A 13,780-nucleotide genomic window follows, 5' to 3' on the forward strand; every position below is an offset into this window, starting at 1 on the left:
TCACCTTTGCAACTTACCACGTTGGAGATCTAAACCTAAATGAGTAAATCTCCCCAACTGTTGGCTCCCATCAAGTTTTATAACACATCCTTCCTGCTAAACTAATGGAGTCATTGTTTCCTCCCTTTCTTTTCCTAAAATCTTTGGAGTACAGGCCAATGGATAAAAAGCTATTACCAACGTTGATCTACCTCCATTGTCTCAAGACACTTAAACAAGCTAGGCTTCATTTTTTTTTTCTTTTTCTTTTCTTTTTTTTTTAAGAGGGAGGTGGGGATGCAGAAGGAGGAAAAGAGAGAGAATCTTAAGCAGGCTCCATGCCCAGCACGGAGCCTAATGCAGGGCTCTTGATCTCACCATCCTGAGATCATGCCTTGAGCCAAAATCAAGAATTGGGCACTTAACCAACTGAGCCACCCAGGTACTTCTATGCTTCATTTCTTTTTAAAATAAAGACCTATACAAATCCTTTTTCTTGCCTCAGGTTTCATTCTTGATTTACCAATTTCTCCTCTTCTTGTTTTTTCTTCTTCTCTGCCAAGATCCGCCTACGTTCAGCTCGCTGAACTGCTCTCTCTTCCATGGCTAGAAAATAGTAACAGAGTTCCAATATCAAAAATATAAGGAACACTGCAAGAGAAATGTCTCCAGATTTTATAGCAGAGTTTAGTGTTATTGCTAGGGTTTTCTTGCAAATTGAGGGTTCACAATTTCAAAAACATTTTTTTACTTGTTTATAAATATATAAATAAAAAATGTCTATTTTAAAAATATTAGTTGTAGTTGTATTTGTAAATATATAAGTATATATATGTTATTTATATACCCTCTACAGGTTAAAGACCTACGATCCTATCCTCAGTAATGATGAATAATTTGAAAATTATGTTTTTTACTTTTCTATTAGAATAATTTACTGGTTTAAATAAGACAATGTGCCTTGATGATACTTTTATTACTGAAACCCAGAAACCAGAATTTTAATTTGATAATTTCTTTAATGAACGGAGAAAACTTTATTACAGCTAACAAATACTTTGACAATACAATCAATCCTCAAATCCCACTGAGTCTGCTATTTTTCCCTGAGTCATTATACTTATGTCTGTATGTGTAACAACAACAACAACAAACTAAAGTTTAGGGTCACGATGAATACATTAAAATCTAGTTTTAAGGCCTGGATAGATATCCAGATGGGCAGGAAATGGAATTGTACTAGGCATTTGGAGAACTGGCATCTGAACGAATTCAAGTGTCAGACTCCTGTTCTTGACAGTCTATTAAATATCGATCCAAAAGCAGCAAATGTGCAAGATGGTCTGATAATATGACTCTGTCATCAGTCGGGGCTTTTACAGGAAGAGCGACACGGGTAGGAGGAGTATCAAGTTCTGCTCACCTAAGTCAGCCAACAGTTATTGCTTTTGCTTCTTTGTGCCATAAGAAGAAAATTTAAGTCCAAGTTTCAAGAATTAATAAACAAAAAACTCACAAGGCTATTTCTTACAGATATTAAGTGCTGCATCGCTAGAAAAAGAAGTGTGGGGGTGCCAGAGATGGAGGCAGTGAGGCTGTCTTTAAAGAGGCAGAAATAAACTAGAGGATTAAAGTGAGAACCCTGAGAAACAGAGTCTCTGGTAATAAGTGCATTCCCCATCTTTTCTAGAGCTAATCATTAAAGACCACTTGAAAAGTAGCCTGGAGTTCTAAAATATGATTAACTCGTTGAGCAAACAATTTTTTAAAAATAATCCCACTGGAACTGGGCATTTCCTGATCATTCTCAGTGGTAGACAAAGATGGCATAAACTGCTGTCCTGGCAGAGAGTCAACACAGAGACTGCTAATTTCTTCATTAAAAGGAATGGACTTCGGGCATAGTGTGCTTCGGCTGACATCACTTCTTGTTAGGGCAGCAATTCTTGCCAAAGGTGAAAAATCAGATTTACAACCATTATATAATTGCCAACATGCCTACCTCTACACAAACAAATGTACAGTGCCTGACTACATATAAAGTAAAAACAATTAGCAGACTCACTAGGTAGCAAATGCTTTTCTTCTCATAATATTGTCTGGTTTAGATAATGATTTCTACATGCATCAAGAATGTTATTAGATTAAAATGTCTGGTTTGCAGATTTCATTACTAAAAGCATATCATCAAGGTACAACGCATAAAATGATGTGAATTGCTATAAATGGAACAATATTTTAAGGTTATCAGAATATAATCCTAGATCATTATCAATTTTGTCCTAACCAGCTACTCAAGAGTTTTCTCATTTGTGTAACTGTCCCATTTTTTTCCCCATAATCTAAACCTCAAATTACAGGAAAATGATATATCATTCAGCTATCTATCTATCTATCTATCTATCTATCTATCTATTTATTTATTTATTTATTTATTTATTTATTTATTTATGGTGTTATCTGGGAAGGCCAAAACGTTTGGCAGAAGAGGCAGGAAAAAAATGCATGGAACTCTGGTGCAATGCACTCCTCACATGTCTAGCCATCTTTGACCAGGATCTGCCAAGTCTCAAAACCTGAGTTGCCAGGATACAGTCCCAGCACACCCTGTTTCAGGAAGGAGGATAACCACTACCAGACCACCACCAAGTCCGCCCTGCCTTTCAGTATGGGATGGGGTGCCATCAGCTGCCTTGGAATCCTTCTGGGTCCAGAGAGAGAATTTTGGGAGTCATTTCCTCTATGGTCGGTCCCAGGGGAAGTAACGGGTGAACTGGGGGCAAAAGAAAAAAAGAATTTTAAAGGAAAAGAATTCAGAGAAATAACCAGCTTTCTCTGAAGTGCTCGAACCTGAGGAACTCAAAGCATTTCACAAAATTTAATTAGTTTTTACTCTCAGCTATGTATCAAACCCACTCAATAAATTGGTGTCATGCGGAGGTGGAAAGGTTGAGTTACTGGCCTGAGTCTGCAGTGAGTTGGAGGCTGTGACTCCCTTCCCGGTGCTTCAAATCAGTAGGGATCTATCACCCACTTCTTATCCTACCGTTTATCCCAGGTACTGAGTAGGTCTCAAACACGTCTGAAACCATCGTAAGCAGCTTCTGAGAAATTTGGACTTGGTCCAGCCTCAAAGATGTTTACTTTCATCCACAACAACTACAAATGTAAGCTAGGTAATTAGCCAGCCCAGGGGCTGCTCCATCTGCACCTGATACTGTACAACCGGGCTTCTCAGAACTAAATGTAATCAGAAACCTTGAGGTAGAGCAAGTAAGCATTTTTCTCTTCAACTGGTATAGTAACAGAGCTACTCGGAAAGGGAGCACCATGCACGTGCTAACTGTGGAACTCAGGGGCAGCCAGTGCCTCAAATACCTATTAGTGCCCGTCACCTACCAGTCACAACGTAGGGGGGGCTTCTTTGTTTGGAAAGTACACAATAAAAGAAAGGGAGAGATCACAGAGGCCTGGAAGCTGGGCAACAGTTCAGGGGCCTCTCGACCACAACGTGAAAAACCCCAAATCCTGAGTCCAAAGAATGTTCTGACATTAGTGGACATACTCTGGAAGCACCTGGCTGGTGCTCGGGGGTTCCTTCCCTCGGGGGTTTGTCAGCGGGCAGCTCTGCGCTTCTGCGGTGGCCGCGGCCCGCTCTGCTGCCCACCGGGCCTCTGCCAGCCGCTGGCTTTCCTTCAGCTCCAGGATGGTTTTCTGCTGCTCCTGAAGCTGCTTCTTCTGCTTTTCGATCACCTGTTGCTGGAAGACATGACGGTTGTGGAAGTGACCCCTGCAGATGGATTCTGCTTTCTGGCTCATGGTTCTGAGCTGCTTATAGGCGCCAGGCTGCTGGGGGGGCTCGGCCCCCGGGGTCTTGGGGTGCTTATCGTCACGTGTGTTCGGAGGGACATGCTGGAGGGGAACCTGCAAGTGGCTCTTCGTTGCTGTCCCCAGGTGGGGGCTGGGTTCGCAATCTCGGCTCCCTGAGGGAGGCCCCGCAGGCACCTGAGAGAGAGGAGCAGGTTAGGCTCAGCTACTTAAAGGACTGTGTTGGCGACATCTCGCCTCATCTCCTCAGCCTTGTCTGGCCCAGTGGCACAGCCGCCCCGGGCTCCCCGCCAGGCTGGTCAGAGGCCAGTAGCGTAGCTCTGGGAGTTCTCCTCGGAAGGTGCACTGCTGTTCGCCACGGCAACCGCTGGGCTGAGCGGCTGCAGCGCAGGCCGTTGCCATGGGCCAGGAGCTTTGCAGGAGGAAAGCTGTGCTCTTAGAAATTTCTAATTTGGGGATGCCTGAGTGGCTGGCTCAGTGGTCGACCGTCTGCCTTCATCGTGATCCCAGGGTCCTGGGATCGAGTCCCACATTGGGCTCCCTGTGGGGAGCCTGCTTCTCCCTCTATGTCTTCCTCTCTGCATCTCTCATGAATAAATAAAATCTTAAAAAAAAGAAATTTCTAATTTGGATAGTTCAATTTGTGAATGAGGCAGGATTACCTCAGTTTTATATTACAGGAATTCTAATCTACATGAATTAACTCTGAATTTTGTGGCGAAGGATATATTCTCCCTCAAGAATGTTTGAGAACTGGGCAGCCCTGGTGGCCCAGCGGTTTAGCGCCACCTTCAGCCCAGGGTGTGATCCTGGAGGTCCGGGATCGAGTCCCATGTCAGGCTCCCTGCATGGAGCCTGCTTCTCTCCCTCTCCCTCTGCCTCTGCCTGTGTCTCTGCCTCCCTCGCTCTCATGAATAAATAAAATCTTTAAAAAAAAAAAAAAAAAGTTTGAAAACTAACAAATACCTTTACAAATCAGTAATAGCTCTATTCTCTCCATGCCTCTCTTGCCACTAATAAATTAATCCCAGGATATGTACGGATGTGTGTATGTAACTTATTCACTCACTCGACTCATTCATTCATTCCTTCTCAGGATCAAAGCCTGGATTAAAGCTTACAGGTCTCCAGACTATTCCCCGACTATCTGGGCAAACATCTGCTTACATAAGAATATTATCAATAATATTATATTTTAGTATATGGCTTAATAGTTTTCAAAGCTTTATTTTTTTAAAAAGATTTTATTCATTTATTCATGAAAGACACACACACACACACACACACACACAGAGAGAGAGAGAGAGAGAGAGAGAGAGAGAGAGAGAGGCAGAGACACAGGCAGAGGGAGATGCAGGCCCCACGCAAGGAGCCTGATGCAGGACTCGATCCCGGGACTCCAGGATCATGCCCTGGGCTGAAGGCAGGTGCTAAATGCTGAGCCACTAAGGGATTCCCTCAAAGCTTTATCATGTAACAGATCTCACTTAACAGACTGAGGTATCAGACTCAATTTTAAGTTCTATATAGAGGGGGAGGAAACAGAATCCTTAATTGGAAAAACTTATCCTGGCCAAAATAATGCAACTTAAAATGTCTCTCCTAGAATGGTTTGACTGTATGGCCTAAGGTCTGACCAAGCCAATGAACTATATATCTTAGAAGTTTCTCGCTCTAAGAGAGTACCGTACTAAGGTACTCAAAAATATTCTTCATGGTGATAGAAATAGTTCCTATAGACTCAGCTGAAGTGAAAAATGTGATATATGGGAACTCTGACGTGCTAAAGACTAAAAAATAACCTTCTATTTCAGAAATGTCAATGGACGTTTATTCATGAGAACACCCACTTAAGTAATTTAGCATCAAGCAGGGTCTATGTTTTAGGCCCTTTTAAACTTTGTGATAATGATACGTTATTAACTCAGCAAGACTGTAAAAGCCTTGAGTATAGCCAAAAGATTTCTTTTGGATCATGGTAACTTTTCAAGATGAAAATAAGAGAATGAAAGGAAGCTTAATGGTACAGATTGTACTTAGCAGAACAGGACGGAACAGCTTGGCATAATTAGCGAAAGTCATCTATTAGCTAACTGATAATTTTGAAAAATTTCAAGGTATAATGTATGCATTGGTGGTACATGAGCCCCAAAACTGTATAATTAATGGCCATCTAACTAAAGATACCATATTTTATTTGTTCATATTATATTTATACTCTGGAAAAAGAGTTTATCTAATAACCTAGAGTCTATTATATACCCTTTTATTTTCACTGGTTCTATTTTTTATAATATCCTTTTTTAATAAAATCCTTTTCAGAGTTCTTAATTTCAGAGATTTAAAGGCTTTTAATTCTTGAGTCATATATGTATATATATATGTAAATATATACACACACACTATATATATATGCTTATATATAAACACACTATATATACACACAGTAATTTTTCTGTTTTCTGCAAGTAAAAAATACTTTGTTGACTTTTTTTTCAAATTTACAGATAACAACAGTTTAACTTTGTAAAGTAAAAAGTTCAGACAGCTATTTCCTAAGATAGAAGGCTCTTGGGTCTTTTTTTTTTTTTTTAATTTTTATTTATTTATGATAGTCACAGAGAGATAGAGAGAGAGGCAGAGACACAGTCAGAGGGAGAAGCAGGCTCCATGCACTGGGAGCCCGATGTGGGATTCGATCCCGGGTCTCCAGGATCGCGCCCTGGGCCAAAGGCAGGCGCCAAACCGCTGCGCCACCCAGGGATCCCAGGCTCTTGGGTCTTAATGGAAACAAAATTATCTGACATAAAGGTAGATAAAGTGCTTAGAGGAAGGGACTAAAATGTTACATAAGTCCCAATAAACATCATGATACCCTCTGCAGAGAGACTAGGCCCGAATTAAAACCAGCATACTTGCTGGCAGTAATCAAGGTAAAAAGCAAGACTGCAGTCCTTCTGGTGCCCATTTTAATTTTACATGTCTAAGTTAAGTATTCAATAACATTATGTGGTGGGGTCTGGGGTGAAGGTGAGAGGGTAGAGGATCTTCCCCAAAGGGTTTTTCAAATAGGACAAGTGTAATTATGAAAGAAAAAACTGATAGGACTCACTTTATAACAACTCTGTATAGTATCAAACCCCAAAACTTATCCAAAAAGGCAAATGAAAAAAATTTTGCAAAATATATAGTAATGTAAGCATCAGTAGTCTTAAAAATATAAAGAGCTCCTATAAATAAGAAAAAGATATATAATCAAATAGAAAAACGTATAAGGGCATGAAGAGACAAATCATTAAATATCTATCTAGAAATAAACCATTTTCACATACATATATATGTAAATGGCCATTATAAAAAATGTTTAGGGATGCCTGGGTGGCTCAGTGGTTGAGCGTCTGCCTTGGCCCAGGGCATGATCCTGGAGTCCCGGGATCAAGTCCCCCATCGGGCTCCCTGCATGGAGCCTGCTTCTCTCTCTGCCTGTGTCTCTGCCTCTCTCTCTCTCTGTCTCTCATGAATAAATAAAATCTTTACAAAAAATGTTTAACTTCACTAATTAAAAAATGCAAATGCTGAAGCAATAAGATGATGAAAATATTTTACCATCAACTTAGCAAAAATGAAAATTGTGTTACCAGGCAGGAAGATAGGCATTTTTTTGGCATAACCTTTCTGGAGGGCCAATTTGGTATTATTCTTCAAAATGTGCATTCTATTTTTAGGTATTTATCCTAAGGAAAGCATTTAAGTAAAGTGGATGTGTGCAAAGATTTCTTTATAAGGATGATCACTGAAGCATTGTTTGCAATAGTGACAAACTGGAAACTTAAATGTCTAGCAATACAGAAAAAGATAAACAGATTCTAGCCTATGGCTCATGACAGAATATCCTACACCATTACAAAATGATGTCACAGAATGGTAGTCCTTAATCAAAGGGTATTCATCAGGTTCACCCGTGAAACTTAAAAAAAAAAAAAATACAGGCACCCCACAACCAGAAATTTTGATTTAGCAGGTCTGATCTGTGGTTTACTGTCAGCTGAGAACTAATGTTGCAACAGTAAATTTAGTGATATAGAAAATTCTCAGGTTATATTGTAAAATTGCAATTTTTTTTCCAGAAAAACATGATAGTTACATTACTAAGAAAAAAATGGCCTTAGTTTTTCTGTATTATGTATTATGAAAAAGCAGATACCCTCAATAGCTTGACTGAAGAAAGTTTAAAAGCTAAATAAAATATTAAAGAGAAAAATTTGCATATGCCTGAATAGAGAAAAGACTATACAGCTATTCAACATGTTACTAGTGGTTATTTCCAGGTGATAGAATTATAAGCTACTTTGCTTTTTCCTCTGTCATTTTCTCCTATCAAATTACCAGAATTAACACAAATGATTTTTATTAGAAAAATAAAAACTTAAAAATTCCCCGTGTGTGTGTGTGTGTGTGTGTCACAAGCTCATTTAGACAAGAAATGTCTGGTGATCAAGTTAGAGGAGTTAAAGAGTTATAAACAATGCTTTATATAACTGTTCCTGAAGGAGTCTTTCACTTAGTTGTTTTAAGTTCCTTCTCTATATTATGTCCCTCCAAATCTCAAGAATACCAAAGTTCATATATGCTATACAAAAAGATTTGGGGGATGCCTGGGTGGCTCAATGGTTAAGCGTCTGCCTTCAGCTCAGGGCATGATCCCAGGGTCCTGGGATCGAGTCCTGCGTTGGGGTCCCCGCAGGGAGTCTGCTTCTCTCTCTGCCTATGTCTCTATCTTTGTGTGTCTCTCATGAATAAATAAAATAAAAAAAAAGGGATCCCTGGGTGGCGCAGCGGTTTGGCGCCTGCCTTTGGCCCAGGGCGCGATCCTGGAGACCCGGGATCGAATCCCACATCGGGCTCCCGGTGCATGGAGCCTGCTTCTCCCTCTGCCTGTGTCTCTGCCTCTCTCTCTCTCTGTGACTATCATAAATAAAAATTAAAAAAAAAAAAAAAGAAATGGTTCAAGAAAAACACTGACTTAAAGATAACCTCTGTGTACCGTAAACAGCTCACATCTTCTAGATAGTCCAGGCAAGGCAATCTGACAATGGCTAATATAACCCAGGCTATACCAGTGCAGAGCTCAAATGCCAGTGTTTAATAAGCAGAAGACCAAGCAAAGGAAAAACAACGTACCTCTCCATTTCCTCTAACTGGATTCACCATAGTTGCTGCCTCCTCAAGTAGAATGATGCCTGATGACCCATTTGTGCTGAGTTTCCCTAGTGATGCTGCCTCTAGCAGCTCACTCATTTTCTTCCTAGTTTCCTCCTTTGTCAGGGCCAGCTCTCTCTTTAGGATTTCCGCACGGTGCCAATGCTGCCATTCTGTAAAGTGCTGTCGGAGAACTTGTTTCCGGTTATACTCAGTGGCCAGTTGTTGTTTTCTAAGCAACAGAGTATTTCCATTAAAAAGATGAAGCCATTTACAGCTTGTTAGCTGATAACATATAAACGAAACACAAGTCTAAAAGAGTCCCCGAAATGTTCCATCTTAGATCCAGCATATCCTTTTATTTAAGCTAAATGGAATCGCTTTATCAAATCCCCTGGTGCAAAAGGTCTGCTTGTAGAGGACGTTGGCACCTTAAGAGATTATCTCAGAATTAAGAGTTCTATCACATCACAGAGCATATTACATTTTTTAAAATTACCATAAAAGTTTCTGAGAGCTTTTGGAGGGGAAGGAGCAAGAGAAATCGGCATATAAATAACTACTTTAAAAAATATGAATGTGTGAGGGAGATTTCAGCCATGTCTGCAAATGTGAAGAAGACAGAGGTTTGGGAGAAAGGGAATGGAACAAGATTTAACAAGTGATCTGTCAATAACGAATTAAGTATAAGACTTATGAAACTTCATAATGTTAGAGGACATCAATGAGTGAGGCTGGGAACTGCTTGCTTTATTCCCTTCCCAAAGGGGACTCCCATCAGGAGACATTGTTGGGGCAGCCAGTTGAGAATTCGAGCATGGAGGGGTCTAAATTCTATCTATAAGTGGATGATTATTGTCCCTGAAGAAGTAAGCTGTAGAGTTTGGAACTTTTTATATTAGATCAGGAATCAGTTTTGAGGTTGAAAATCTACCATTATTTAGAGAAAATCTACTACTACTTGATTTCGTCTTGTAAAGATGACTCAAGTTCTCTATAATACTATTTGGATACCCATCCGTAATGCTTAACTCTCCTCATGGACTCTTTGGAGTTATATGTAAAAAAAAAAAAAAAAAAAAAAAAAAAATCAAAGTTCTTAAGTCAATGGGTCAGGAGAACATTTCTAGAGTTCTTAAATGCTTAAGAGACTTAAAGCTTTCCTGACTGGCATCTATAGTAAGAAAAATGTTACACTGTGACACAATATACAAGTTTATGTGTGTATGTATGAAACAAAAGTCTCGCCAAACAATATCTAGGTGCATTCTAGCATTTCTGCTCTGTTCCATTTCTTTACAAAATATAGCTCATCTGGGCCTCATTTCAGGACCCGTTAATGGGTTAAAACCCTTAGTTTGAAAAAGACTACTTTAAAGTCACAGAAGTTAACCTGTGTCAGAGAAGTTGGATGAAACAACCAATTAGAGTAGAGTTAATTGAAACAGTGAAATTAAGGATAAACAGTAACAACTCTGCCAACAGCATATTTCATTGTATTTAATTGCTTCCCTCTACTATATTAATGATAGGTACTCAATTTGATTAACTGATGTTTTTGTAATAAAAGTATAATATAGGTGCTAATATAAATATTTATACATGGGATTTAATCTGATGGAAATAAATTACCTAATATGGGACTGAATAACCATAAAATAAAAATTTTAGAGGAAGGAAGGATAATAAATCAGGTAGCAAAAAAGGTAAGAAAAAAGTTCCAAATATATCAATGTTTAAATAGTGAAACAAATAAAAAGCCTATAGCACTTTTCTTAAGTGAAAATAATAAATTTCCACTGGATAGAAGATGTATATTGCCCTCTCTGATTAATGTGAAATTCAATTTACATCAATCTGCTCAGGAAGGGGGAGTGTGAAATTTACCTGATGTGTTAATTTCATGTTTTTATAGCATAAACAGCCAAAAGGAGCACTAGGGTTTCGACTATCATGGAAGAGATAATTTGGACACTATAAAAGACAAAGAGAAAAATATTTCGGCAGCTATATCAAAAAGACCAAACAGTAAGAAAATGGGTAAAAATTACATATTGACCATAGTGTGTAGAGCTGACTCTCTAGTGATTATGTAGGGGATTTCAAAGTGTACTTAAAATATCTACATTTGTGCTTTGAGATGGAAAGGTAGAAATGCAGAGTCTAGGGATCCAGAGACAAAGCTGGTCTTACTCCTGTTTCTCTGCAGTTCACTTCAGCAGAGTGATATTCCAAATAAGCTAATTTCCATATTTTTAAAAAGATGACACTAAAAACATAAATATTTCTGAAAGTGAAAAATCACTTAAACTTCCTAAAATCTCAATCTGATGCAATACTTAGGTATGCTAACCAAAAGAAATGGTTTCAAACACAGTTCCCAGCTAATCATAAAATGAAGGACAGAGTTCCCTTATGGAAAACATCTTGTCCCAGTATGCCTCTAAGCTGAAATCTGGGAAGTTCTGGCAAAAGCATATAAATTGATCATCACAGTTAAATAACTACATGCACAGAAAGGCTGTCCCTAAAGACCAAATATAGTGGAAAAACTGTTTTCCTTCCTATGTAAGGAAAAACCTGGTTCTTCCCCCCACTGTGTGTCTCTCCTGTGTGTCTCCTTTATCTTTTCTGAGAACACCTCACTTCTGGCACTTTGATTACAAACGTGTGAAGGTTTTTCCCCACACCAACAGCAACTCTTGGACACCAAGCAGGATATCCAAGAATTAACTCAATTCTGATACTATCTCCCCAAAGACAGTGTCAGATCCCACAGGCTAAGGGCTCAGTCCCATAAAAGTCTTCCCATTCTCCCCACCCACCACCTTCAGATGCTAGTCACAAACCTAGGTTATCTATCACTCATGTTTCTGATCAATCGGCTACAGATCAGAGATTCCAACTACCCCCTCCTGGGGTTTAATTAATTTGCTAGGGTAGTTCACAGAACTCAGGGAAACATTTATGTTTATCAGTTTATTAAAGGATATGATGAAGGATACAGAGGAACAGTCAGATGAAGAGATGCATAGGGTGAGGTCTGGGAAGGTCCTGAGCACAAGAGCTTCTGTCCCCATATATTTGGGGTGTCAATGTGGATGTGTTTACCTGCTGGGAAGCCCCTTGAACCTTACACTTTGGGATTTTATGGAGGCTTCATCGTGTAGCTATGATTGATGTTAACTCCATTTCAGCCTTTCTCCTTCTTCAAGAGGATGGGGAGCAAGGCCAAAAATTCCAAGTTTCTGATCATGGTTTGGTCTTTCTGGTGACCAACCCTCATCCTAGAGCCCTCCAGGAGCCAACCCAGAACTCTCTCATAGGACAAAAGACACTCCTATCACTCAGGTAATTAGCAAGGAGTTAAGTGTCAGGAGCAGAGATCAAAGACTAATATTAGAACAAGAGCTGTTTCTAGTGCTATCATCATTTAGGAAATTACAAGGGTCTTAGAAGCTCTGTTCCAGGAACCAGGTGTAGAGACCAATATATATTTTTTATTATCTCAGACCTAAGAGTATAAAATATAAAGGTTTAAATAGGAATTTAAATAATCAACCATGCTGTTTAGAATCAACACCTCAAATGATGCTTAGTGATCAGTGCATGTTCTAGAACCTATAAGTCAGAAGAATACTAACTAGACAGGGGACACTAGATTAAGCGCTTGGAAGCCTCAGTTTTCTTCTTAAAAATGGGGTCACCCTAAAAAAAACCCAAACCAAACAAAAAAACCCTACACATTGTGTATCTTTATTAAAAAAAGATTTCATTAAATACACACACACACACACACACACACACACACACAGACACACACATCTGAATATGTAGACGAATTCTCATGGAAGATAACACTATCTTAGGACAAGACTACCAGGTACTAAAAAGCGTCTTGAATTTTTTAAAAAAGGAAATGAGAAATGACAAATAACCACACACTCATGATCTGATTGAGTGCAGAAATCTGGCACGAACATGAAAACAGCAGCGGTATGAACAGCTGCATTTGGGATGAGCAGGAACGGGGACGTTAAGCTAATGCATTCAAGTAGCCCCTAGGGAGAAAGTGGAAGATGACAACGGTTCTGTCTGAAAGAGTTTTAAAAGTGAGCCAGGCAGTGCAAGTCTGGGCCCCCTGCCTGTCTCACAGACACACGAGGAGCTTGCCCAGCTTCAGATGCCCTGCACTTTCTGGCCTCTCGCCTGGATACCCAGGTGCGCGTGGAAGGAAGGGCATCGAACATGATTCACCGAGGGGCTCCATAAGTGATTGTCCTAAAGAATGCTCAAATGAGGAGTGGGGATATGGGGATACCTGACAGTCTATTTTCAGCTCAGCCTCCCCACCCCCAGGCTAGCATGTGGGCTCACCCCAGCCCACTCTCTCACAAGCTGCTTATGTGCTGGTTTACCAGTCCCCTCCCCCCCCCCCCCCGAACTGAAAAACGCCCTCTTCTACTTAGCCACATTCTCCCTCTCTCTCAAGAAGATGGGGCCCATGAATTCCTATTTTTAAAAAGCTCCTCGGGGGATTATAACGCATGATAGCCAAGTCTATGTCACTCCTAAGTATTTTTCTTATGGTGCCTTCTGTTGCAATTATTTTTAGTATTTGGGTACCGTTTTTCACTTCACTTAGACTGAAAACTCCTAGAAGGCAAGTATTTAACACTTTTTCTCAAGTCCCCCTCCCTGTGCTCAAGAGAGAGCCCAGTACTCAGTAAACATAAGTAAAGCTGGTTGGTAAAAGAATAAATTCTATTCGACA

The 13,780-nt window shown here is 39.8% G+C and overlaps 1 protein-coding gene across 9 annotated transcripts in view; it reads right to left on the reverse strand.

The window, feature by feature from the left end:
* The window catches only part of CCDC191 (coiled-coil domain containing 191), an 89,812-nt gene that overhangs the window by 37,518 nt on the left and 38,514 nt on the right, over positions 1–13,780 (reverse strand). For 5 of the 9 annotated variants that reach the window (XM_025990082.2, XM_025990081.2, XM_072723582.1 and 2 more), the window contains 4 exons: positions 8,989–9,238; positions 3,545–3,984; positions 2,640–2,752; positions 503–585 (listed from right to left, as the gene is read on the reverse strand). In XM_025990082.2, the coding sequence (XP_025845867.1) occupies positions 503–585; positions 2,640–2,752; positions 3,545–3,984; positions 8,989–9,238 (886 nt within the window). The remainder of the gene's footprint in view (positions 1–502; positions 586–2,639; positions 2,753–3,544; positions 3,985–8,988; positions 9,239–13,780) is intronic. The other 4 variants (XM_025990083.2, XM_072723620.1, XM_072723613.1 and 1 more) reach the window with 1 other exon arrangement.

Source organism: Vulpes vulpes, chromosome 1 (genome assembly GCF_048418805.1).
Source record: "Vulpes vulpes isolate BD-2025 chromosome 1, VulVul3, whole genome shotgun sequence".
Taxonomy (NCBI): Eukaryota; Metazoa; Chordata; class Mammalia; order Carnivora; family Canidae; genus Vulpes; species Vulpes vulpes.